At 34.4% G+C, this 26,757-nt stretch overlaps 3 protein-coding genes across 3 annotated transcripts in view; 2 read left to right on the top strand and 1 right to left on the bottom strand.

Moving 5' to 3' along the window:
- Positions 1-26,494, top strand: part of LOC149477526 (kxDL motif-containing protein CG10681) — a 128,138-nt gene extending 101,644 nt beyond the window's left edge. Inside the window, exon 4 of the transcript XR_016317671.1 lies at positions 26,459-26,494. The gene's annotated coding sequence lies outside the window, so the exon portion shown is untranslated. The remainder of the gene's footprint in view (positions 1-26,458) is intronic.
- Positions 90-5,891, top strand: LOC149477528 (tubulin beta-1 chain). The gene is made up of 2 exons (XM_089710841.1): positions 90-251; positions 4,154-5,891. The coding sequence occupies exons 1-2, from the start codon at positions 195-197 to the stop codon at positions 5,438-5,440; spliced, it is 1,344 nt and encodes a 447-aa protein (XP_089566967.1). The 5' UTR covers positions 90-194; the 3' UTR covers positions 5,441-5,891.
- LOC149477527 (trypsin CFT-1-like) lies at positions 6,905-9,180 on the bottom strand. Its single transcript, XM_089711083.1, has 4 exons — positions 8,924-9,180; positions 8,371-8,539; positions 7,645-7,900; positions 6,905-7,248 (listed from the first exon to the last, which is right to left on the bottom strand). Exons 1-4 carry the CDS (start codon positions 8,967-8,969, stop codon positions 6,949-6,951), a joined length of 771 nt encoding a protein of 256 aa, XP_089567209.1. The 5' UTR covers positions 8,970-9,180; the 3' UTR covers positions 6,905-6,948.
- Positions 26,495-26,757: the final 263 nt, after the last annotated feature.

Here is a 26,757-nt window from a genome sequence, read left to right as displayed (position 1 = left end):
TTTCCCCACTTCGGTGTGACGCATTGCGACAAAAAGCATCGATATTTAAATAGGCGTCTCGACAGCACTAGCCGGTATGCTGCTTTCGTGGCTCGCCCGAAACGGAACATTATTCTTCAAGCAACCACGAAAGTACGTGGTGCGTGCGGAGCAGATTTGTTTTAGTGTTAAGTAATTTATATAGTTAAACAAATATGAGGGAAATCGTGCATATTCAAGCTGGTCAGTGCGGCAACCAAATCGGCGCCAAGGTAATCATATTTTCTTTATAAATTTTGAATTTAGAATGTCTCGAAATGCGGCCGGCATTTTGTGACGCCATACTTATGATTCTCAGTTTGAACTTTGAAAGAAAGATTGTGTCTGCATTTATTTAACATTTAGATTCATTTGTTTCTCTTTTGATTACATAACTATTGAACCAATTTTTGTATCATAAAGATGTCATGTAAGCTTAGTATTTCACATAGATATTTCTAAGACCACACCTGATTATTATTGATTGATGATACATTTGAGAGCGGAATGTACCACGTGTTCTATCTCGATTTGCCGGCTCTCGCCGTCATCGTCTATCTTGAATCTCAAATTTTTCACATAAAACCACGTAAGCGAGTACGTGACGTATTTATTAATTGAAAGTATTGTTTGCCATATAAAACATTATTTTCGCAGGTGTGATCGTAATTTTTAGTTTTTTTTTGTTAAGAATCTTTATAATGGCATGTTGGTAATGGGCCCCACGCAGATGTTATTTCCCGCCTCAAAAAACCGTTAATAATAGGGCAACCGTTAAGTTTCAAGGCTAGCGTCCTGATAAAGGGCGACCAATCAAAGCGCGTTAGCGGCTAGGATGATTCAAATTTCAAATGAACAACCAACGTAAATTCACAGCGTCTTATTTTTTATTAATTCTGTAATAGATTTCTATTGTTTCTGTCATATTGTATAGAATTGTACCTATAAAGATTTTTATCAATAGATACCGAAGATCGCTTATTATTCATACGAAATTGGTTTATGATGTTTTTTACTAGTTGTACTTGTAATTACTGACATGATAAAAATCGAGTAGGTAATTATTTCTTTGTAGTGGCCGACTTCTTAAAATCAAAGGTAATTTTGCTTAGAATAACTTCGCAATGAGTCATTGCTTCTACGAAATATATTCGAGCTTAGTTTTTTGTCATTATATCAGCTGTATAGAAAAATCAATATACAAGAATCGTGTCAGGATGGAAATCATAGCGCATGTCCGACGTCCGTACGTTCACCTTTTCCGCGTTGTCTAAAATAGTTTTAAAACTAGGTGGTTATGGCAACTTTTAATCTTGAGTTCAAATGGTTCAAACGCGCTTCCGTATTTTACGAAATACGCATCATAAAAGTTATTTACGGATATGCTGAAATAACTGACACAAAATGTATCGTAAGTCTGTAAATAATTTGGAAAATCCAAAAGTGCACGCCTCATAATTTTTTTTTAATAAATATTTATTAATTATTATTTTTGTTTATTTAATAACAATTAAACCACATCGAATCAGACCCTGAAAAATGAAAGGGTTCTATTCCTGAGCATACTCAAGCGTAAGAGAAAAAAAAAGACTCGATTAGTAAAGTATTTCGGTCGCTATCGTGTTAACAAGAAAAAGGATCCGCACACACGGACGTCCAAGACAGAACTTTTTTAAACTGTTTTTTAACTAGTTTAAATAACAAAAATGACATCAAAAATATCATGAACGTTAAAAATAGTGTTTTTTCTTAATATGTGTGTGTATGTATTATCTTACAAGTGCAATGTATGATACATAAAGACAATTTAAGTTTGAAAAATCAGATGTTTTGCGCGAAGTGACAGTAGTACCCACCTCAACGCTTCGCTTATGAGGCGTGCAAAACTAAAAATGAATCGCCAGCAATAGGTATCGCCAGACTGCGCTTTCTTGCATTTTATGTGCAATATTATAATTGTCAACATACCTATTGTATATTTAAGATGTAATTATTAGCTTTTATAAACAACAATAATTAGAAGTACTTAAACTTTTTAATTTAATCCAAATAAAAAATAACTGGGAAGTGATTATTTTTCGAATTTAAAGTATAAGTACTACCTACTACACTACTTCATTTCCGAAAAATTTGCAGTAGTCATTGCTTAATTTTGGCACAGATCCACAAAATCGGAATGATCTCATGCAATTTTGCATGTTTAGGAATTTTATGTAGGTACATTTTTGCGTGTTATTGCATTTTTATTAATTGCAGCCCAAAGCATCGCTGTCATGTAAACTTGAAAATAGAGCTTGTATTTTTCAACAAAAATCTTCATTAATTAAAATAATTATACAAAGTCATTTCAAGTTGTACCTACGTCATTATATATAGTACCTATTTATAGATAACTAGCTTTCCGCCTGCGGCTTCGCCCGCGTTTTCAAAGAAAAAACCCGTTCCCGTAGGATTTCAGGGATAAAACCTATCCTATGTCCTTTCTCGAGTATAATATAGTAGTAAATATCTCTATACTTAATTTCATGCAAATTGGTTCAGTAGTAGTTGAAGGCGTGATTGAGTAACAGACAGACAGACAGTTCGCACTTATAATACTATTAGTATGGATAATATGATAGAATAAATTCTATAATATTAATATTTGCTTTCATTAATAAATAAGATTATCTGGCTAAGAGGATAAAAAATCATTTTAGGTTCATGGCTGAATAGTGAATAAACTAAAAAAAACCTGCACCTTAAAATATGTAAGCCAACTATACCTAATTAATTTCAATATTTAAGTATGTGTAGAAAAAATGTTCCATAACTTTACAAATCACCCCTTCAAATATACCATGCCATTGTTGTCAAAAAATAATATTTACATAGGGCGTGGTTAAGTCTAGTATGCTGTATTAACAATCACTATGAAACAATGACCTCTTTTAATAGCTGATTCATACTTCATAAAGTACTATTTATAATGGTTTTGTACCCTACTTAATGTATGGGAAGTAAAACATTTATTGTCAGCTTCCGTAGCAATTATTCTGATGTTAACATACATTTTGATTAACATTTTGTTAAAGTTTTTTCCATACATAATATCTAAAATCGCATAAAACAAGAGCGAAAAGAATTCCAAGAAATAAATTACTTAGTAATATAAAGAAATGTTAAATTTAACTTGGATTTTTTTTATATAATATTATGTCATTACAGACAGAATAAAAAGTAATAAATGCGTCAACAGACCAAAAATGTTACGTGTTAAAGTTGAATTCAAATGAATAGATGGAAAGGTTCATGACTTGAATACTAATATATGATTATTGAAAGAAATTTTGGGCATAGCCATATCCTCACCGTAGACCAAATCAGGTTAAAATTATCATGATGTCTTTACTTTTTAATTATTATACTTTACCCAATAAAAATGGAATAAAAACGCATTTTAACTGTATTCGCGAAGAAAGAAAATCGATAAAAATCCCTATGTTATAAGTTGTACTAATCTAACTGTAAATAAATTCATAAAACAACTGTCTATCTCATTTAAACTTATCTACTTTCTTTAATTAACTTGTCGGCAATAAAGTGTATCTAGACATGATAAAATCAGAAATTTCCTCCGAGCAATAATTACTCTATAATTTAAATGGATGACTAACGCTAAATTATCGCATGTCTAAGCTATTCATCGTTACTCCTAAGTTGGTGACACGAATGGCGATCGTACTTAAATGGAGTGAAATATATATGGATTCTATACGGTTATACACCTTCCATCAAGTTCCATTTATGTAACATAAGCTAGAATGCGAAATATTTTAATTTCACCTGCAATCTTGGTGTTTTATAGCTTCTAATTTGTTATGTTGACTACTAGACTTATAATTTTTACCAAGTTAGATAATTAGCATTATGGAAAAGTGTAATTGGGTTAAACGTAATTACGTAATAATAATTATTATAGCCGAAACAAAAAAATTAAGTTTTAGTTAAGTAGGGCACAATATATTTAGCCACGCAATATTTTGTTGATCGTCGCGTCTCCAGGGCGACGGTGACTCACCGTGCAAGTCACCACAACCCCTCGTAACACAAACGCAAATAACTTTTACTCATTTACATTTTTCTCTCGTTACAGTTCTGGGAGATTATCTCCGACGAACACGGCATCGACCCAACTGGCGCCTACCACGGCGACTCGGACTTGCAACTCGAACGCATCAATGTTTACTACAATGAGGCGTCCGGTGGCAAGTACGTGCCCCGCGCCATCCTTGTGGACCTCGAGCCCGGCACCATGGACTCTGTCCGCTCTGGACCTTTCGGACAGATCTTCCGACCTGACAACTTCGTATTCGGACAATCCGGTGCTGGCAACAACTGGGCTAAGGGACACTACACAGAAGGCGCTGAGCTCGTAGATTCAGTATTGGACGTAGTCCGTAAAGAAGCTGAATCATGCGACTGCCTCCAAGGCTTCCAACTCACACACTCCCTCGGTGGCGGTACCGGCTCCGGTATGGGAACACTCCTAATCTCCAAAATCAGAGAAGAATACCCTGACAGAATCATGAACACATACTCAGTCGTACCCTCGCCCAAAGTTTCAGATACAGTAGTAGAACCTTACAATGCCACACTCTCAGTACATCAGTTAGTAGAAAACACCGACGAGACCTACTGTATTGACAACGAAGCTCTCTATGACATCTGCTTCCGCACGCTCAAACTATCCACACCCACGTACGGCGACCTCAACCACCTCGTGTCGCTCACAATGTCCGGCGTCACCACCTGCCTCAGGTTCCCCGGTCAGCTGAATGCGGATCTCCGCAAGCTGGCCGTGAACATGGTTCCGTTCCCCCGTCTCCACTTCTTCATGCCCGGCTTCGCGCCGCTCACATCTCGCGGCAGCCAGCAGTACCGCGCCCTCACCGTGCCCGAACTCACCCAGCAGATGTTCGACGCCAAGAACATGATGGCCGCGTGCGACCCGCGCCACGGCCGCTACCTCACGGTGGCCGCCATCTTCCGTGGCCGCATGTCCATGAAGGAAGTGGACGAGCAGATGCTCAACATCCAGAACAAGAACTCGTCGTACTTCGTCGAATGGATCCCCAACAACGTGAAGACCGCCGTGTGCGACATCCCGCCCCGTGGTCTCAAGATGGCCGCCACCTTCATCGGCAACTCCACCGCCATCCAAGAGCTGTTCAAGCGCATCTCAGAGCAGTTCACGGCTATGTTCAGGCGCAAGGCTTTCTTGCATTGGTACACCGGCGAGGGCATGGACGAGATGGAGTTCACCGAGGCGGAGAGCAACATGAACGATCTGGTCTCCGAGTACCAGCAGTACCAGGAGGCCACCGCCGACGAGGACGCGGAATTCGACGAGGAACAAGAGCAAGAGATCGAGGAGAACTAAGTCCCTTGTTCCGACTCCTTCACACTCGCCGCCCCACCCTGTTTCTTCAAGCGTTTTCATAATTTGCTTCAGTAGTTTTGTGTATGTTTTGAATGTATAGTCCCCGGTCCAGGACACGTCGGTGTTGCGGTTACATTTACATTCCCGGTGTTATCTCCGAAGGGCGCTCTCAGGATGTTTATGACCATAAACGTTAACCTTAAGACGACCCCTTCACGACCATCTGGTGCTGTGAACACTGTTGACACAAAAGTAAAGATCTTTTGTTTGATAAGGCTGAACTTTGATTTAATTTCTAAGTTAATTTTTTAATCTTTGTAACCAGTGTGATTGAGTTTATGTCAGCTTTTGTAACTGAAAAGCTAAAATAATTGTCGTACAATTTTTCGATGTCGATCAAGATTTTTAATTATTATATTCCAGCTGGTGAATAATAAATTACATGATTTTATATGTTTGTATTATTTTTAGTTTTTACCCCATATTTTCTCCGATAAACCTTTTTACTTTGTATGTAAAAAAAATAACTCATTTATGGCAGGCAGTTCATTTATCTGAAAGCTGAATTTTATTTTTTTAAATTCTTTAATTAATCGCACTAAATACTTACCCTCCTAGTGTCTCAATATTCTTTGGTTTTAAAAGTAAACTAAAACATCTAAAAATAGAAAAATCTTTGAAATTACACAAGCAAATGAATAGGTATGTAGCTGAATTTTACTATTTTCACCTTATTTTCACTGATCAATTTTCTTGATTAGAATATCGAGGGCTGTTTCAGTTGAGATTTGATTTTCGTTTGTGAATTATTGTGTCTGTGATTCCGGGGCCTGAGTTATTAAATGAGAAAAATAAAATATTTCAAGTTAGGTACTAACTGATATCTCAAAAGGTTTATAATTTATATGTATAAAACGTCAGCTGATTTATAGCTATATCGCGGTGGAATGGTAAGTCGATGTCTAAGTTTAGGTGTGTAATAAAGTTTTATCTATAGATTTCTTAAATCTTATCTATTGAACCTGCATGAACATTAGTAAGCTGTTTATTAATGTGACTGAATCCAGCTGTGTTATTTATAGATAGATATTTTTATTAAATAGGTACCTATTTTCATATAATATGGAAATGTATATGCATAGGTATAGGCTTATCATTAAAAAATAAGTGATAGGTACTAACAATATAACAATTAACAGTAGGTAAATAGAATGTGTATTTTTACTAGTAGTAGTAGTTAGTAGTAGTACTAGGTAGAAGATACCAGCTACCCTATAAACATAATTGAGAGGTTTTACGAAATCTGCACATTTAACTGAGTATAAAATATGTAACTAGTTAAGTACCTATAGTACGTACTTAAAACATGGACGATGGAATAAAAAATAAATATCGCCATTAATGTAATATCTCTATCCGAATAAAAAGCTCTGTACCCATCACAGGTATAAATAAAAGACAATCTAAAATTAGAACACATATATTACAAATTTACATAGTTAATTGACTTAAGCATTCGCCTGAATCCAGCTAGTGTAGCGAGAGACCAGAGCGTTGACACCAGGGTAGCGTGGGTGTGCGCACTGCTCATGTCCCCAAGAGCAGACTCCGACCACCACGTTGTTGTGGAGGAGGGGACCACCAGAGTCACCACCGCACTGGTCGCGACCTCCAACGTCCAGGATACCAGAGCACAGCATGTTATCGGTGACAGAGAGGTTGATCTCACGGTAGCGGTTCCTGCAAGTGGCCAGGTTGACGGTCCAGACTTGGACTTCGCGGAGCTGCTCGGAGGGCCTGCCGTTCCACTGTGGGGATAATTAGTATTGTAGTTAAGGATAACTGCAAGGTAAAATCGTTGGGATAGTACTTACTTAGTAATAGTGATGAATTCAACTATTTTGTTTCCGCTGCATTTATAACCAAAAACTACAATTCCGTGATAATGTACAAGTAGGTATACTTAGTTTAGTAGATAATATCAGAAGTAAGTACATATGTATTTTGAACAGTAATGGTTTCGTCGCATTGTTTTGCTTCGACTATTAAAAATGATGAAATGAATCTACAGCTGTATTCTTAAAAATAGTCACATAATTATCACAATAATCCACGGATAAATTGAAATATCTTTGTAAAAATCAGGTAATTCTTATTTCTTTCCTACCTTTCTTATTTTCTACAAAGATAAAACCTATACTCACTGTAGTCAATCCCCATCCAACAGCCCACACAACTTGATTGTCAGCGAGCCAGTAATTAGCGCTAGCGATGCTACCACGAGCGACATTAGCGTTGAAAGTAAAGGCAGAGTTGGAGCGGACGATAGCCACGTCATTGTCCAGATTGTTGTCATTGTACCAGGGGTGGAGGATCAGCGCGTTGGTGTTGTGGACGACTCCGCCGCTGCTAGCGAAGGAAGAGCCGACACGCATGCGCCATTGGTTCGCGCGGTCCCGGCTATAAATATAAATTATTTTAGAATATAACATAAAATACTTATAAAATTAAAGAAAAGTTTATTTTCGCACATCTGTTAGACACAATTTTCTATGGAAATGCCCACACTTTTTAATGCTAAAAGATTGTTACCCAATTTAAAAAAAATAATTACCTATTCTTTTACGCGAAAGATGTCCAACATCTATATATAATAATTAGCTTACTGTACCACTTGAACTATTACTTTTAAACTAATTATTTACATACTTAAGTAGTTAGAAAAAATAAAATCCAAAAGCATATTAATTATGAAATTATTGTATTGTCACCGATCCTTAATAAGTAGTTAGTAAATTACAGCTTTTTTTTGAATTTTGAAATAAATCTGTCCGTTAGTTACAAGAATTTCAATCGAATCTCGAAATCTCTCGATATCGAATCGAGTCGGTTACATACACAGGTGAAGCAACAAGCGTAAAAGAACTTACTAGAAGCAATGCGCAGCAGAGAGCACGGATCTATTGTTTATGATGGTACCACCGCAGGCCTGGTTGAAGACGCTGCCGGTGCGCGAATACAGCATGGCCACGGCATATGGGTAGCGGTTGATGGTGGTCACGGCGCCACCAACGATACGTTGATGCCTCTGTTGGGAGGCTGCAAGAAAGAGAGAATCTTTTATAAGAGATGGTTCATTAGAGTGGACAATTGAAGGAAAATGATATATGTTTTAGGTGTATAAACTAGATGACAGAAAAATGAATTGTTTGTCTCAGGTTATACTTAGTAGGTAAATAATAATAATGAATAAAAATAATGAAAATTAAAAGAAATATTTATCTCTATCTCTGACACTGTTTCCACACTCACAAGTTGTCTCTTATGACTTAAATTTGGTTTTCTTTTAGAATCGGTTCACAATTTCAGAAATAAAAAACTTATATCCACGTAGACAAGTAAAGACCAATTATTATAATCTGATGATGACAATGATGGTACTAATTATAATCTAATGATGATAAAAATTGTAAAATTCCAAACCTGCCACCGCCAAAACAAGGCCGAGAAGCACTACGAGGGTACGCATGTTTGTGATTTACCAATACGTGACTTGCTTAGGTTTTATAAACGATTCCATAAGATAAAGGGTATTACAGTTCAGAGATTATTCATTATCATTAGCTATCTGTAATACATAAAAAGTGTGCCGCCGCTATTGGCCAGGGTTCCGTAGAATTGATTTCGCGATTTAAATTCAGGCCATTAACTACATAGTGTTAAATAGAAAATAATATTATTTTATGTATTAACCTCTAGTAAGATAGCTTATTACTCCCATGAGTGATTTTTAATAGCATAGGTAATGTTTAAAGAAGAATAAAATTCGCCGTCAATAATTATTATAAGTAATTTATTTGTTATCGTTTTACACCTTTTGTGTTTCATTGCACAATTATTATTATCTAGATAAGACGATAAATGGTATGTATGAATAGACAAATAACAATATTTTGATATAGTACAGTATTTCATAACATTAAAAGCTGTTTTCTTCTTGTTCTCGTTCGTGCTGGACACGGCTCTGTCGGCTGAATTTACAGGGGTTAAAATCGACTAGAATTATTATATTGCATTGAAAATTTAAAACTATCGTTTATAAAAAGATATGTTTTTGTTATAATTGTACACAAGGCAAGGTATAACAACAATTTAGAGAAAAATCGAGGAGTATCATTGAAACATGTTAACTGTGCAGGTTTTAAACAGTGTCTTACACTTACTAAATAATTAATTGTCTTTTTACAGCCGACAGTTTTTACTTGGATACTTCTGCAGACTGCGATGGAATTTTTATTATACCTACATTTTTATTTTAACCTGTTGAAATCTTGTTGAAATGGAACCCTATTACAATTAAATTACAGCCAAATAATTATCTATAATTCCTACAATAAAACGAGACTTTTTAATAGCTGTTTTCTTTATTATCAAGAACCTGATAATTTGGTGCTTAATGATTATATTAGTAGGAAAAAAGTTGATTCTTACTATGTAAGTAACTATTTTTCATAGTAGGTTCTAAAGTACCTAAATAGTAAATACTAAATACTATTTGATTGGCATAAAAGTCACATAATATTACCTACTTACAAATTACAATAGTTGTGTACTGTGCAGCTGTGGTACCATCACAGTTTAACTTTTAAATTACCTTCTCTGAGATTTATTATTTATATATTATATATTATAAGGTGTAGATATTTTCCAAAACCATAAGGATGAATATTGTGTAGTCATTGCTATCTTTAATCCAATTCATAAATAATCATGTAATCATCACCTGGTTACCTACCGTTAATTCTTCGAAGTGTTTTTAAGCATTTTATAACTCTGTTATCATTTATTACGTAGGAATCTTTATTTTTTAATGTTGACAATTTTACTAATCAACTATTGAAATGACGATCGAAAAATGGAGGAGGAATTACCAATTGTTTTTAATTTAACTTTTTAAGCCTTAAGGAAGTGTTATTTATTATCTATGAATATTTTAAAGAATATACTTTTTTTAGATTCGAATTCCGCCTCACGATAAAATTCTATTTTTAAAAACTAAAGCAAGTTTTTTTTTAATCTTAGCTTGGATAGTAGTTTTCTTTTCGTGAGGAACTACCTATAAGGTTGGGTCGCCTAAGATCGGACGCATATGCCGAAAATTTTATACGTACTGTATTTTTTATTTTATTTCTCATGATTCGATGTCGTTTTTCTGTTGCGGTCAACTGTAAATTGATGACAAGAAAATATTGTTTAACCCCTAATTTTTTGGTTTGCGTAGATGCTATCTATCTAAGCAAATTTAGAGCCTAAAAAGCAGACTTTTTTCGACTTACCATAGTGAAGAAAATAACAGTTCGGCCGAAGATCGGACTATGTAGTATCTTCACTTCTATGCATTTAATAATAATGTTAACATTAGGAAAACATCCGGACTTACGTCCATACATTGAGCATCAATGATTGAGTCAGGAAATTCCTCAAAAAATTTGACAAAGAAGTTTTTTTTTTTATTGCGTTTTTTTAGTCCGGTCTTCCCTCCTCATCCTAATTAAGTTTCTCAAACTTTTATCCTCCGTGTTCTAGGACTAAATAATGAAAATGTACCTAAGGTCTGATAGTCATAGCGTCATTGGATAGTTAAATATATTAAAAGTTAATAATTATTGCGCATTATTGCATAAGGCGCAGTCAAGAGCTAAACTTCGGTCCGATCTTCGGCATTGGGAGGGAAGATCGGATCTTGGGTTGTGAACGTCCTAGGCGTAATCAAAGTATACAGATGGAAAGAGGATTCGCTAATTCTGCCCCAAAATAATTAATTACATTATTTCAATGAAAGTACTCTCCACAATGAGCCATCAAAATTTTGTAGGTAAGATCGGATCGACGATTTTCGCCACAAAATACACCTTTTCTGCTGAATCACCTGTGTACACGTCCCGTCTGGTCGCTGGCCGGCCGCAGAGTGAAGAGAGGGGCAGAACAAAATGGCGGATCTAGTAGTGTTGGTAGCAGTAGAGAATATTGCCTAGTTTGCGAGTTATTCCATGCATCCGATCTTATGTCACATCCGATCTTAGGCGACCCAACCTTAGATGCTCTATAGATATTTTCTAAGAAGCTATTGGTCGTAGTAAGTACATACATATTTGCATTTTTTTTCGCTATTAATCTAGACGAAAAGATAATCCAAAATAGGTAAAGCAAAGTCCTGTACATTTATCTTATCTTATTGTTAGGTACGCCTAAATTGGTTATTGAACTTAGACCGTTTTTTAATGTTTTATGGCATGAAAACAGATGGGACCCAATGGATGAGATTGGTAAAACAGATAGAATATTTTCTAATAGTATAGTACAGCCTTTCCCAACCTTTTCTAAACGCGGACCACAAAAAAAACACTTATTCGCAAACACATACTTAAGTCAAAATATATCATAAAATAATGTTGATTAAATTCGTAAATTATTTTAATTTGTTTTTAGGAATCCATTTCAAAATTGAAAAAGGCAAAGTCCGTCCGTGACATATCTGGTCACCAAGGCTTTCGTAATTTTCTTGGTTTCTGTTTACCCCTAGGATATGCTCGCGGAGCCTAGGATGGGAAAGGCTGATATACTATACCTATTATTTATGCTAATGTATTGGGAAAACGAGTTAAAAATTGTTTGAGGCATATCGTGAAATAAAGCAAGGATAATCTGTTTTTCTAAGTAGGTAGCTAAACAGTTTGTAGAACTGTCGTAAACATTGCTAGAAGCATAATAATTTAATCACTATTCATGATAAAATACAATCGTTTGCAATATATTTACTATTAATTTCCATATATGCCAAGACAAGATGGTTTACAGAAATGGTCACATGCCCTAGATTCAGCTCAGCTATAATACTGAATGGTACTTGTCTCGTATTATAATAAGGTCAAGATTACTTATATGTAAGACTAGCTGCAGCCCGCGACTATACTCGTAAGCTTCTCGAAACTTCGACGAATAAAAGTCGTAATTTCATATAGATTCGATCAGACATCAGCCTTTTTTTCCTGAAAAAGTAAGTATACAGTACCAAAAATATATCCTCACATACTTTTACGTGTGTAATGTTTAGAAAGGTCAGTAGCACCTTGAGTGTATTAGTCTATGGTAGCACGCCAGTGTTTGTGGTTTCAAGTATTTTTCTTCAATATACAGTGTTGTTTTGATACAAAATAGCCTTAATTCTTTTCCAAGGTTCCGTCTATTTCAGTAACAAAATTCACCGAAATTGGATTAGCGGTTTAGCCGTAAAAATACAGACGGACAGGCCTAATTTTGTTTTATTAGTTTGAATTAGAGCCAGAAGAAGCACTTCTTATGGAAGGTTCATGGACTCATTAAATAATTTTATAATATGTTTTTGCATACTTGTACAACATACTTAGGTAACTACATAGTTGGGTGCTTATATTTTATCATCACTACATAGTATAAAACAAAGTCGCTTTCTCTGTCCCTATGACCGTATGTATGCTTAAATCTTTAAAACTACGCAACGGATTTTGATGCGGTTTTTATTAATAGAACGAGTGATTCAAGAGGAAGTCTTTAGTATATAATTTATTAGGTTTTAGACAAAGCGGGCGAAGCTGAGGGCGGTATGCTAGTGTGAAATAAAGTCCAACGATTGACGTTTCTATTGGACATACTTATATTAATTCACATGTGTTTCACTAATCGATTTTCTTTAAATCGGTAGGTAACCTAGTCTATTCTATCCTACTACCTAATTATTAGTCAGTGCTACTACCTAATATTATAAATGCGAGTGTTTGTGAGATTGGATGTACTATTAGTATAGTACCTATGTGTTGTTTATGTTTGTTACTCCTTCACGCAAATATTACTGAACTGAGGATAACTTTGATTAACATATAGGAATTTGTTACTATTTTATTTAATGTTGTCACAATTTTATCCCGGAAATCCCAGCAGCGGGCGGAAAGCTATTTTTTATCAGTGCTACCAGGGATCGAACCCGGGACGTCTTAATACTGTTCACATTTTAACAACGGCAACAGCATTCATAAAATTAATATTATAAACAATACATATTATAATAAACGAAAACGATGACACGTTAATATGTTTTGTAAGATATCTTTGCCCTACAATAATTCTTACACATAGGTAAGCATAGGTAATCTTTTTTCTGCCGCAGTTGGGTAAAAATAGGTGTAAGGTGTAAAGGGCTGTAATTAGTGACTAAAAGGAAAACCCACAAGCCATTGATTTCCGTTCCGCGAACGAGCACTTGTGTTTTCTCAGAGGGTTGATTTCCACTACCAAGTGAACCAACAGGGGTATTCAAATAGTCTAGCCAGTTTTCGTCGCTTAGTACTTACTGCTCTGCGTAGCACCTGAAGCATACGGATTTATGTCGTATCTTGTTAGCCTAAGTATATCTTTTATTGTATTTTTTTTTATTGTTGTGGTAACAGTATTTTTAATTGTTTTAACATCTTTCACACTCTAAACATTTGTGTATCCATAGAATAGGCTTATACATAGAACGTTATTAATTATACTTGAATAATTTGTTTGTTATATTGTTGTATAAGCTGTTTGGAAACTAATAAAATAAAATAAAATAAAATATTCTATTGTGATTTAATATTAATAGCGTAGTTTTCCATAAATTACGTGAAAAGCTTTTGACTATTTTCTATATAACTTATAGGTTCACGTATAAGACAATCGCAAAAAATAATACTTAAATCATGTATGGATGCGTATAATAAATGTGATATTAAATGCTCATCTACCTACTCCGTGCAATAAATTAGTATAAATTAAATTGTCTATGGTAACATCTCCTTTGAGCTCGCTAAGTAAATAGTCTATGCTAATAAAAATTCAAGATCAGGATTATAATAACATAATAAAGTAAATTTTTAGAAAAAAAACAAAAACCGACTTCAAGACTATACCTAGGTAAGTATATGTACAAATTTTAATAATTTCTGATAAACAGTGTATATGCCTACAAAATTTGAGGGTTTCCCTCGATTTTCCCGGGATCCCATCATCAGATCCTGACCTGGTGACAATGGGACCACCTCTGACGTATGACCTACCAAATAAAAAAAGAATTATTCAAATCGGTTTATAATTGCCGGAGTAATCGCGTAACAAATATACAAAAAAAAAATACTGTCGAATTGAGAACCTCCTCCTTTTTTGAAGTCGGTTAAAAAGTAAAAGTACATTATATACCCGGCGAACTTCGTACCGTCCGGGTCCGCCCAGACAATGAATGTCGTGTTACCTTTTAGCTGAACTAATTTAGGCTTTGATGAATACAAATACGTAATAATAACGTGGCACAGATAATATAATACTGTCTAGTGTCTATCTTGGTCTATAACAAAAATCTTACCATCATCTTAGGATGTGACACAATAACCCGCAGGTCGAAGTATATAGGAGTATGTCTCCCCACCTTCGCTTCTATGTCTCCAAGCCTGACCGCACCAGCGTCGAACAGCTGCACCGCTAAGTTTTCTAGCTTATTCATCTTCTGGAAATGGAGAATACACATTGAGTATTATTAGTGCTTTTCTATCGGTTGTTTCAGGAATTTATTTAGAGCCTAGTAACATAATATAGTGATTTGTATTTAGTTTTAGATGGTGGTGTTTAGTAGGTACCTACTTCTGTACACTTATGCTACTTTACGATATTTATAAAAAAAGTGCACTATAGAACACCTGAATAAATTTTAATGTTATCTGTACTCCTTGTTTCATTTTAATTAATACCTAATACTTGCTTACCCACCTCCTTGGTACAGTGGTTGACGCGTGAGCGTAGCACCGAGGGGCCCTGGGTTCGATTCCCGGTGGAGGCGAAGAAAAAAAAAATGTCTCGGTCTGGTAGGACACAGAAGGCTGATCACCTACTTGTCCCTAGAGAAAATCGATCAGTGAAACAGATGTATAATGCATCTGCCCCTTACCCCACTTGGGGACATGGGACTTCACTCACTTGCTTACCCATGTTTTTGAATTGTTAGATTCAGAATTTATTGATATGTATCTATTGCTAGCTATCTATGCATTTTATTTCTTCATTATAATAATTATAATTAATTTATTAATATTATAGCTGTGACGTGGCGCCCGCGTCGGTCGCAAATAAATATACTTATAACCTAACCTTTTTAAATGTGGGAGTCACCTAGTTCAAATTAAACTGGAATTCAAGTAATAGATACCTATCAATTTCGTTAATACGTAAAACATAATATTCACAAGCGACGTTTAAAAATAAACTGACATTCAAAGTGTAATTTTCTTAGATGAAGCAATATTTAAGTATTGGTTTGAATTATGTGTCGACTTAAAATATCTGCATATTATTATAATTGAATATACAGGCACATTATATTATTTGTCATGCAAATGCTATTTGCATATTTCTAAAAGGACAGTTAGTAACAACTCGTAGGAATTTTTAGAGCATGTAGTTAAAAATAATCTACCTACTGCATGAAAATCGCTTGAAAGTTGAAACTATGATATTTTTTTAATCCTTCATTTTATACCAGACTTAGTAGGTAGGTATAATAAATAAATTATTTTTTAATAATACCTACCTTGTACAAACATTTTAAGATATACATATATGTAAGGTTGGGTCGCCTAAGATCGGATGTGACATAAGATCGGATGCATGGAATAACTCGCAAACTAGGCAATATTCTCTACTGCTACCAACACTACTAGATCCGCCATTTTGTTCTGCCCCTCTCTTCACTCTGCGGCCGGCCAGCGACCAGACGGGACGTGTACACAGGTGATTCAGCAGAAAAGGTGTATTTTGTGGCGAAAATCGTCGATCCGATCTTACCTACAAAATTTTGATGGCTCATTGTGGAGAGTACTTTCATTGAAATAATGTAATTAATTATTTTGGGGCAGAATTAGCGAATCCTCTTTCCATCTGTATACTTTGATTACGCCTAGGACGTTCACAACCCAAGATCCGATCTTCCCTCCCAATGCCGAAGATCGGACCGAAGTTTAGCTCTTGACTGCGCCTTATGCAATAATGCGCAATAATTATTAACTTTTAATATATTTAACTATCCAATGACGCTATGACTATCAGACCTTAGGTACATTTTCATTATTTAGTCCTAGAACACGGAGGATAAAAGTTTGAGAAACTTAATTAGGATGAGGAGGGAAGACCGGACTAAAAAAACGCAATAAAAAAAAAAACTTCTTTGTCAAATTTTTTGAGGAATTTCCTGACTCAATCATTGATGCTCAATGTATGGACGTAAGTCCGGATGTTTTCCTAATGTTAACATTATTATTAAACGCATAGAAGTGAAGATACTACATAGTCCGATCTTCGGCCGAACTGTTATTTTCTTCACTATGGTAAGTCGAAAAAAGTCTGCTTTTTAGGCTCTAAATTTGCTTAGATAGATAGCATCTACGCAAACCAAAAAATTAGGGGTTAAACAATATTTTCTTGTCATCAATTTACAGTTGACCGCAACAGAAAAACGACATCGAATCATGAGAAATAAAATAAAAAATACAGTACGTATAAAATTTTCGGCATATGCGTCCGATCTTAGGGAGTATTCAGAGAGAAAGCTTGAAACTTATAAGCGCTTATCGGCGCTTGTCATGTTCATATATTTTCCTGCGCGGGTTGACAGCACTGACAGGAAAATATATGAACATGACAAGCGCCGATAAGCGCTTATAAGTTTCAAGCTTTCTTTCTGAATACGCCCTTAGGCGACCCAACCTTATGTCATTTTTAAGTGAAACTTCCTTAGGCGCGTCCGTCCACCGTTATGGAGTAAGGCGACGATTTTGGTATATTTGAATCTTGCCAAAGAAGTTTCACTTCTGTCACGTGTGCTCGACACACACACTCTTTTTTTGTTTATCATCAATTAGTTTACCTTAATTATTTTTTTAATTACCTTGTATGAAACAAAATTAAACACAAAATGATCTCATTAACACTATAATAATTAATATTACTTATTTTCATTGTTTCGATTTCCTATCCTTGAATATCGAGTTTGTATTACAAGGTCTCGACTCTCGATCGAACTATATATTTACCGTTATTTAATATGTTTATGAAATTTTTAATCATATCAAATAGTCCACCAATTAGTAAATACTACGTCAATCATACAGACTATTATAAAAAAACCGGCCAAGTGCGGACTTGTATACCGACACGAGGGTTCCGTACAAGATGGTACAAGCGTCACCTATGCAGACTAAAGAAGTGGTTAGCGGCTAGTGCGTTAGAAAAAATAGCGCCATGTCACCGGACACGGACTTAATTGACAAGACTGACTACTTAGTACTTATTGTGATTACATTGTATTTTAGTAAAATTATTATATGTAAGTAGGTACCTGGTACGGAACCCTAAAATCAAGAAAGTAGAAACTAACATTTTAATGCATTTGTCGCTTAGGTTACATGTGTGTAAAGTCTCGTAGTCAATTGGATTTGGTCCATAAGGGTTATCCTTTCAACTGTGCATAACTTCCTATTCAATATATTATTAATACACAATTGATTTTATAAGTGACAATTGAAATTTTGGGCAATTACCCCTATGGCCTTTGCTATACTTTTAATTTAATCGCTTGATGATCGACATTCGAGCTTTTGAATTTCTTATAGATACGCAGTGCGCAGTGCGCTCCACTTTAGGTATCGTGAATCATGATGAAACATATTAAACATCGATATATTATAATGTATCGTTATTATACAAGAAGAGATTGCTCCAGAAGAATAATGCGACCTATCTATTGTTCAAATAAATATATAAATATAGATGAACCCGGCATATGAGACTGAGAGTGATAATAGGTTTTTTGTTCGAATTCGAATTTTTACTACCTTTTTTTATATCATAATGTATTGCTATTAGCTTAATATCTGATTGTATTATTATTATTTGATAGGTACTCGAGCAATATTATTTTTAGTAATTATTATACATGGATTAAAAAAAGAAGTCACTTATTTCATACTTATTTTATTTTACAATAAGTCAATAGGCAATGCTTTATGGACTTCATCACCATGAATGCTACCAATTACCATCAAGGTGTCCATTTCTACCTAGTTACTGTATTGCCTATAAATTGTTTTAATTTTAACGTTTCTCATTTTATCGACAAGCAATCCCTATCATAAACGCATATCTTGCGGCTGTAGTGGTGCTGTATACGTACGTCACTTACAATCTAGTGTGCGAACGAATAGTCGCTCTCAAATTTTTGTGTGATGACACGCACACAACGCGAAGTACCTATTGTTTTTATTTTGTTTACTGTTGTGTGCGTAAATTTGTAATGAGACACCAGGTTTCGTACTCAGCGCAAGCGATTGCATTGCATTGGCATCTCTCTAGATCTCTATGGTGAAAAGATTAATTATCCTACTTCCTATTCTACTAATATTATTTAAAATGCGAAAGTTTGTGAGGATGTATGTGTATGTATGTTTGTTACTCTTTCACGCAAATACTACTGAACCGATTACAATGAGCACACATATAGAGGGTATCTTGTATTTTATCCCAGAAATCCCACAGAAATGGGGAACTATACGGGTTTTTCATTGAAAACGCGGGCGAAGCCGCGGGCTAAAAGCTAGTAGATTTATAGACCATGCACAGATGTTACTTTCGCATCTATGTACTGTAGAAAATATAATATTATGTAATCCCGCGTAATATATTGAATCTTGACGTAATGCTGATCTAAAATAAACAATATGGAAATTAAATTTATTTAAATTTCCACACATATAATCCTAACCTACACCTATAAACGTTTTTTTTAAATAGGTATATTCATATAAAATTTTATTCACAACACGAACATAAAGATAAAGAAATTGTTTATAAATACATGTACATACTTTTTAGGTCGGGCACAAACGTTCGGTTTCCGAACTAGGTTTTTTGATTAGGCATACCGAAATCTGAATGCTCTAGTTATATGTAAAATATTTCACTAGGCGCACATCATTCTTAAATATGTAAATTCTAAATTAAACAATAATAAAATTCAAAGGTCTTTCCAGGTGAAACTGCGGGCAAAAGCTAGTAATTACATATTTCCGACTCTGGATTCGATTAGAAAACCTAATTCAGAAAGAGTAAAATTTCCGAACAATGAATTTCTGAAATGAGAGCTTTCAATCGCATATAATATATTTTATCTTTCAAAGCACCAGACCTGCAAGTTGTAACCACTGTAACGCTACTCTAACTGCTTTGTTAAAAACTAAATGATTTTTTTTACTATGACGACTGAAAACGACTGAACACTAAAAAACGTATAGGTATTGATTTGATTTTATATGGTTTCTTATTCTGCTATAACGGAAAGTATATTTATAGACAAAACCCTGGAACTTTCCATAACATATGTTTTTTGTCGTCTTGATAATTTGACAACTATAGTCCAAAAACTGGCCACTCCACTAACTCTTGATTTTATCATGTTATTCAAACCGTTTTTATAGCAAAATAACATATCTATGATTTAAATATTTCGCATAAAAATGTCGAATATATCTATTCAAATACTGTTTCTAATAGGAAGAAGTGATAAATAATATTAAAATATTTGCGAAATATATGCTGCTAGAGTAAGGACGTTACGTTTAAAAGCCCAGTAGCTATACATATTATAAGGTTACAAAACAAAGTAACTTTTCCTTTTATATTTGCACTAGCTGTGCCCCGCTGTTTTACCAGCATCTTGTTGGTCTTAGCGTGATGATATAATAGCCAAGCCTTCCTCGTGGTACGGGAGCCAGGAACAGATTTTATGACCAAGTTCCTCTCAAGCGGTAATTAGTAAAATGCATCAAAGTATAGTATTATGAAGCCTCGTGAACGTCAGCTGGAGCTCGGTTGGGGGGAAGAGCGGTTGTAGCCTCCCGTATCAGCTGACGGTTTTTCCACCAAGATACAGCCAGCTGACATATATGTTTATCCACAGTTACATATAAGCTATCATCAGGTAAATTTTTGTTTGAGAGGAAATCACGGAAAATAAATTTTTCTTTAAATTTAACTTTCATGTTCGAGACACCAGCTGACGTATAATACACCATGTTGTAACCAGCTGATTATTTTTTTTCGTTGAGATATTGGGTTAGCTACAATTTGACAAATTTTTAGCTGAGAGGAAATGAATGAATGAATGTATTTTTTTTCCTACGTGCGTGGGAGGCTACAACCGCTCACCCCCCCAACCGAGCGCCAGCTGACGTTCACGAGGCTTTATAATACTATACTCTGAGGCGTCTGACGAATTATCTCTTGAGAGGAAATAATTAACCAAATTTGCACCTGGCTCCCGTACCAGAAGAACGCCAAATTTCGACAACATCATGGTTCTTCTAGGTTTATGTGACTACAGTTGTAAAAAATAAAAGCTCATGGTGACTCTACAAACTTGATTGTGATTGCGTACACGTAACTAGGTATAGTTAAAATATTATTACTAAATAGTTACTAAAGTCCATTTCACAAAAAAAGTCTCGTGGACAATTATGGAACTAATTTCAGATGGGGAGATCGGCCAATGAAATTACTTATATAAATTTTTTATCTAGCTCTGATTTTGTCTGTATAAAATTAAGTTTAGGTATACTAAACCTAACGCTAAAACCACGCGGGTGAAACCGCGCGGCACAGCTATTACTGAATACGACTTTTCGTTTACACTAAAAGGTCACGAAAGAATGCTCTTGCTCTAGTTCTAGCTCTATGAACTTATAGCATCACTCCATAGTCATAGTATAAAACAAAGTCGCTTTCTCTGTCCGTAAGTATCTTTAAAACTAAGCAACGGATTTTGAAGCGGTTTTTTTAATAGATAAAGTGATTCAAGAGGAAGGTTTAGAATAATAGTTTATTAGTTTTTAGACAAAGCGGGTGAAGCCGCGGGATGTAAGCTAGTATATACCTAATATAATACTATACTATACTATACTTATAATATTACTAGCTTTCCGCCCGCGGCTTCGCCCGCGTTTTCAAAGAAAAACCCGCATAGTTCTCGTTCCCGAGGGATTTCCGGGATAAAACCTATCCTATCTCTTAAGTTGGATCGAACTGCACATGGTGTGCGAATTTATTATAATCGGTTAAGTGGTTTAGGAGTCCATTGAGGACAAACATTGTGACACGAGATTATATATACATATTAAGATTATATGTATTATATTACCTGTGATATCATTTTCTTTAGGTACTTGCTCATAAACATTAGTACAATATACCCAAAAGCTATTTGTTTGTTAACCGCAAGTATTAATTGACTCGGAGGATCGTGTATCGGTTTTCTGGGTTATTATATAAGGTAGATACTAGATACATATATAAAACTAGCAAACCGGGCGAACTCCGTTTCGCCACCAGAGACACCTTTTCTTTGCTATAAACCTCACGGAGCCAAAGACCTTTCCAACGAATGCAAAACCGTGGAAATCGGTTCGTGCGTTCTGGAGTTATAGCGTCAGGAAGGAAAACCCAACTTATTTTTATAAAGTAGGTAGATGACGTTTCAGTTTCTTATATATATATATTTTCTCGGTTTATATATGTAGCTATTCTAAGGTACTTGAAAATCCTTACTATATTATGCAATATTATGTGTGTTTGTTCGCTTGTCTTGCTGTCACGTGTCATCGGAGTGATTTTCAATATACTACATACTTTTTTACCGCGGTGGAACATGTGAAATGGGAATTTCCTTTGATTATGCGGGCAATAAGTAAGACTTTTTGTTTGTGGAAAGTGGCCAATATCGACACGAAAGTTGTCGAAAAATATACATGAAAAATTCCAAAAGTTTAGAATTTCACGAATATTCTGCACGATTCTAATTTTGTCCATAAGAGATTTTACAGTAATTATACAAAAAAATGGCCACTCTTCTGTTGTTGTGATCTTGAAGATATTCTCGAATAGTCTCGAGTAGATACGAATCTACTAAAATTGTCGTATAAGAGATTTTAAAATGAGATATCGAACTGGTTTTGTTTGTAAATCAGGCAAGACTTATTTATTCAATAACATTTGCAATATCTACCTATATTTAAATTAATGCCTAAAATTGCAAAAAAAACCTTAGGAACCTAAAATAAGATACGTAAGTAAAGACGCATTTAAAATTTCCTCCTTTTTTGGTAGTCGTTAAAAACTATGGTAAGTACTAAGTGGTGTTCCGTTAGGGTTGCCAACTTTTTTTACAAGAAATAAAGTATATTCAGGTCTATGAAGATTATTAAACAGTATTTTAGCAAAACAAACATTGTTGTGTAAACACATAATAATGTGTCTGCACTTTGATCCTGAAAACAGTATTTTGTATACTTTGTTAAACAGTAAAAAGTATAATTTAGTGAAAAACAGTAGAATACTGTTTAAAACAGTATAGTTGGCAACCCTATGTACCGTGTTTATCTAAAGTTTGGAAACTACAACATGTATCAGAGGGTAAAGATAATAGAGTTTTGGTATACAGTGCAATAGACAAAAAATATAATGACTTCCGTAACACAGGATTTTCCTAGCTAGAAGACAGCCGCATTTTAAAGTGTAGGTATCGTATTCATTTGTGACCTTAATAAAGTTTTTCTATAATGATTTATATTTTATATATTCCACGTGGTTACAATTAGTAGTCTATTGTAACCACGTGATACCATAAAAGAAAATTAGTTGGATTTGATTTACATATTTTTCTTTTATGACATGTAAAACATTTTTAAAATTGTACGCCACATGGCAGATCACAGCGGATCACCTCATACAATGTAATTACCCATAATACCTGTGACTCACAATAAATAATTTGAATTTGAACTATGTAAGTGGTTTATGAGCAGTTAGAGGATAGACAGGCATAGGCATAGTGCCTACACCTAAACTATGTTCTTAGTTATTAATTATTTATGAATAATTATCTATTCTTCGTATATTCTATTAATAATAACGTAACATAGTGTAATGTGTACCGTCATCATCATTAATTAAACTGAGGAGTATGAGAAATTATTGACACCCTGACTGTGGACGCCCTCTGCCCCACATAGGGGACATAGGACAATGAGTATGAGAAAGAATACTAAAAATTTCATCATGATGCAGGATTCAAAACCCGCATCTTTCGTCTTGCCGGGGACGTGACGCCTGCCTGACCTCTCGGCCACCCGAGATCCCGATCAGAGCAATTTGTTCCATTCTATCGGTTTTCTGTGCATAGTAAGGGACACCGGAAATCAAATCCGGTGTCCCTTAAAAATCCGTGTTCGAATCCCACCTCGTGTAGGAGTTGGTGTTGGTTGTACATTGTCCCTATGTTATAGGCTATGCTAGCCTATATATAGGATAATATAGGCTGCATAGCTATGCATGTAGGTGAAGCCGAGCTTATCTCTACCTGTAGTATTAAATTATCTGGGTCTCTAATTTGATTATATAACTAGACTAGATATATAAATAAATATGAAAAAATCATAGCGTCATTTATGCAGAAAAAAAAGGTACCTAATTAGGTGTAGTTAGGTACCTAATTATAGTTTTTATTTCACCACATCATGACATCAATGTAATCTGTGCTAATATAATACTTACAGCTATATATATCTATACAGGTGTACATATATATTATGTTATTATATTTTTTTACAATTTACTATGTACATAAAAAGATTTAAAACCCATCTCCTTTATTGTTATTGATCTTTAAAATTACTGAGATAAAATATTATAATTGATTACAACGAAAGAGTCACTTCAATAATATAATATGGACAACCTGTCGCAGATATTATCAATAACTCACTATAAAGTAATTAATAATTAAATGATTCATTCATCAGATAAATTACGATCATATAATATTATAATAAATAATTCTTACCAATATCACTTGTAAAAAACATACACTTCACTTTTTAATTTCGATCACTTTCACATGTCACATTTAAATTTGGCGGCACAACTGTCACTTTTTTTTTAATTACTGGCTAAGGCTTTTTCTGACACTGACTGTTGCCTAGATGACTCCAGAACGATCAATGAGACACGCACACAATGTAAACAAGTATATTAAATTATTGTACAGTTTGTGTAGGGTGACTCTGTTGTGGATTTTACAGTCCAAGTGAGAGCGAAATAGTAGAATCACATCGCAATCGATAATTAATTAAAACTATGTACATATTATCTTGCTTATTCAAAAATGGTATTACATATGGTGTATGATTTGTTGCGACTTATTAGAGGAAAAATGCTTGATATCAACAATTTATTTCGGGAACATACTTTCACTCAAGAAAAACTGTAGTAGGCACCTACTGTGAAACAAATTTCCTTTATTTTCTTCGGTAATAAAATTAAAACTAACTGTATAAATTAAAACTTATGATCTGTAACTTATCAAATATCATTATGGAGAAAATACATCATCGTCATCAGTACGTTCCCACTGTTGGGAGACGGGATTTTTCTACGAGGGTATAAATTCTGTAAAAATAAATGGTTTAGTCTAGTCCCGGGTATGCTAAAATCATAGTGTTTCTAGTGCATCTGACTACGAAAGAATGAACCGGTTCTGATTATTGTATCGAAAGATATAATGTCCTCAAAAAGCTATACCTTGGGCCCTTACGCAATAAAATGAGGAAACGGAAAAGTTCTGAGAATTTTTAACCATAGGTATTTAAATATTTTCCTTTCGTGGTCATTAAATTGTTTTATTGCATTTGAATATTTTTAATGGTTATTTTGAAGTAATTCATGAGAGGTTTGAGTTCTAAAACTAACTGTAAATCGTTAAAAAAATTAAGATTTGCTCTGAGTTTGAGGAACCGCTGAATGCTGAAATTAAATCTTACTGGGTTCTTGTACACGTATTGCCTGATAAAATTAATTTGCGGCTATAACTTATACGAAAGATTGTTCCTGTGTATTTTTTAAGTGACACTTCTTAAGGTGCGTTGAGAGTAAAATTTCAAGGTCCTGGCTTCAATACCATCAGTCATCACGTCATGGAGTAAGGCGAAAATTTTGGTATCTTTGAATCTTGCCACAGAAGTTTTAATTATTATTAATAAGGTACAGTTACATATTATGTAGCGTAGTAACTATCTACATTTTATAATTTTTACATATATCTTAAAAATCAGATATTTTGATAGCAGAACGATTAATCTTTATCCAGAAATCTCACAAGAATGTCTCGTTGCGCTGACCTTTTGGAGATATTAGCATATATTAGTAGCAGTGCTATAAAAGATAATATATTTTATTGTAGATAATAATCAAATAGATACTGGCAGGTTATCTTATAGTTTACATCGTTTACATATGCTAAATATCGACTGAAAGATAATTCCTATGTAGGTAATTGTTTATTTTATTTAGAACAAATAATAAAATGTTTTAAATTAATTTATATGACGTATATTGTATAATGTATGTGTAATGTTTTATTTATTTATTACATTATGTAGCATTCTGTATTTTGACGATAATCCGACAGTCACAGATATTTTAGGTGGATAAAAAATGGTGGATTTTGGCGCAAAATTACGTAAACGTCAAAAGTATTTTTTTTATAATACACTTCGAAAAGGGAACGATTCAAAGCTGCCGGGACAGTAAACTTAAAAAAGTTTAACATTTCTACGATTGAGTTATTTTTGTATTTTTAATCATTACTTGTTTTATAAATATATTTTTTAATCCAAGGTATCACGATTTACGACCGTGACACACATTCCATTAAAATTAAGTGCCAATTTACTACATGTCTGTGTGTTTATGATATATTATTTTATTTAATAATTATGTTACAATATTCTAAAGTTGAAGAGTTTGTATATGTTTCAACGCTAATCTCAGAAACTGCTGGTCCGATTTGCAAAATACTTTCGGTGTGAGAACTGAGATAGCCCATTTATCGAGAAAGGCTATAATTATATCATTACGCAAGACCAACAGGAGCGGAGCAATTAATTCCTTGAATGTTACAATTTCATATTGATCTTTTGAGGACAGTGCCGTCTTTAGGATCAACGAGGCTATGGGCCAAGGTACTGGCTGGGGCCTATGTTAGGGATGGAAAATCCTTAAATTTTAACTTTATCATTTTTCAGTTTACAATAACGCAATAGGCTAAATCGTAACCCCGTCTCTTAACACCCCACATATGAGAGTTCAATAAATAAATTTTTTGAATC

The sequence above is a fragment of the Colias philodice genome, chromosome 25, assembly GCF_061535455.1.
Source record: "Colias philodice isolate Cphi_HAF_F1 chromosome 25, ilColPhil1 Martin Lab GWU primary, whole genome shotgun sequence".
Classification (NCBI taxonomy): Eukaryota; Metazoa; Arthropoda; class Insecta; order Lepidoptera; family Pieridae; genus Colias; species Colias philodice.
Note: the sequence above shows the minus strand (reverse complement) of the source record. Positions and strands in the feature narration are given on the sequence as shown.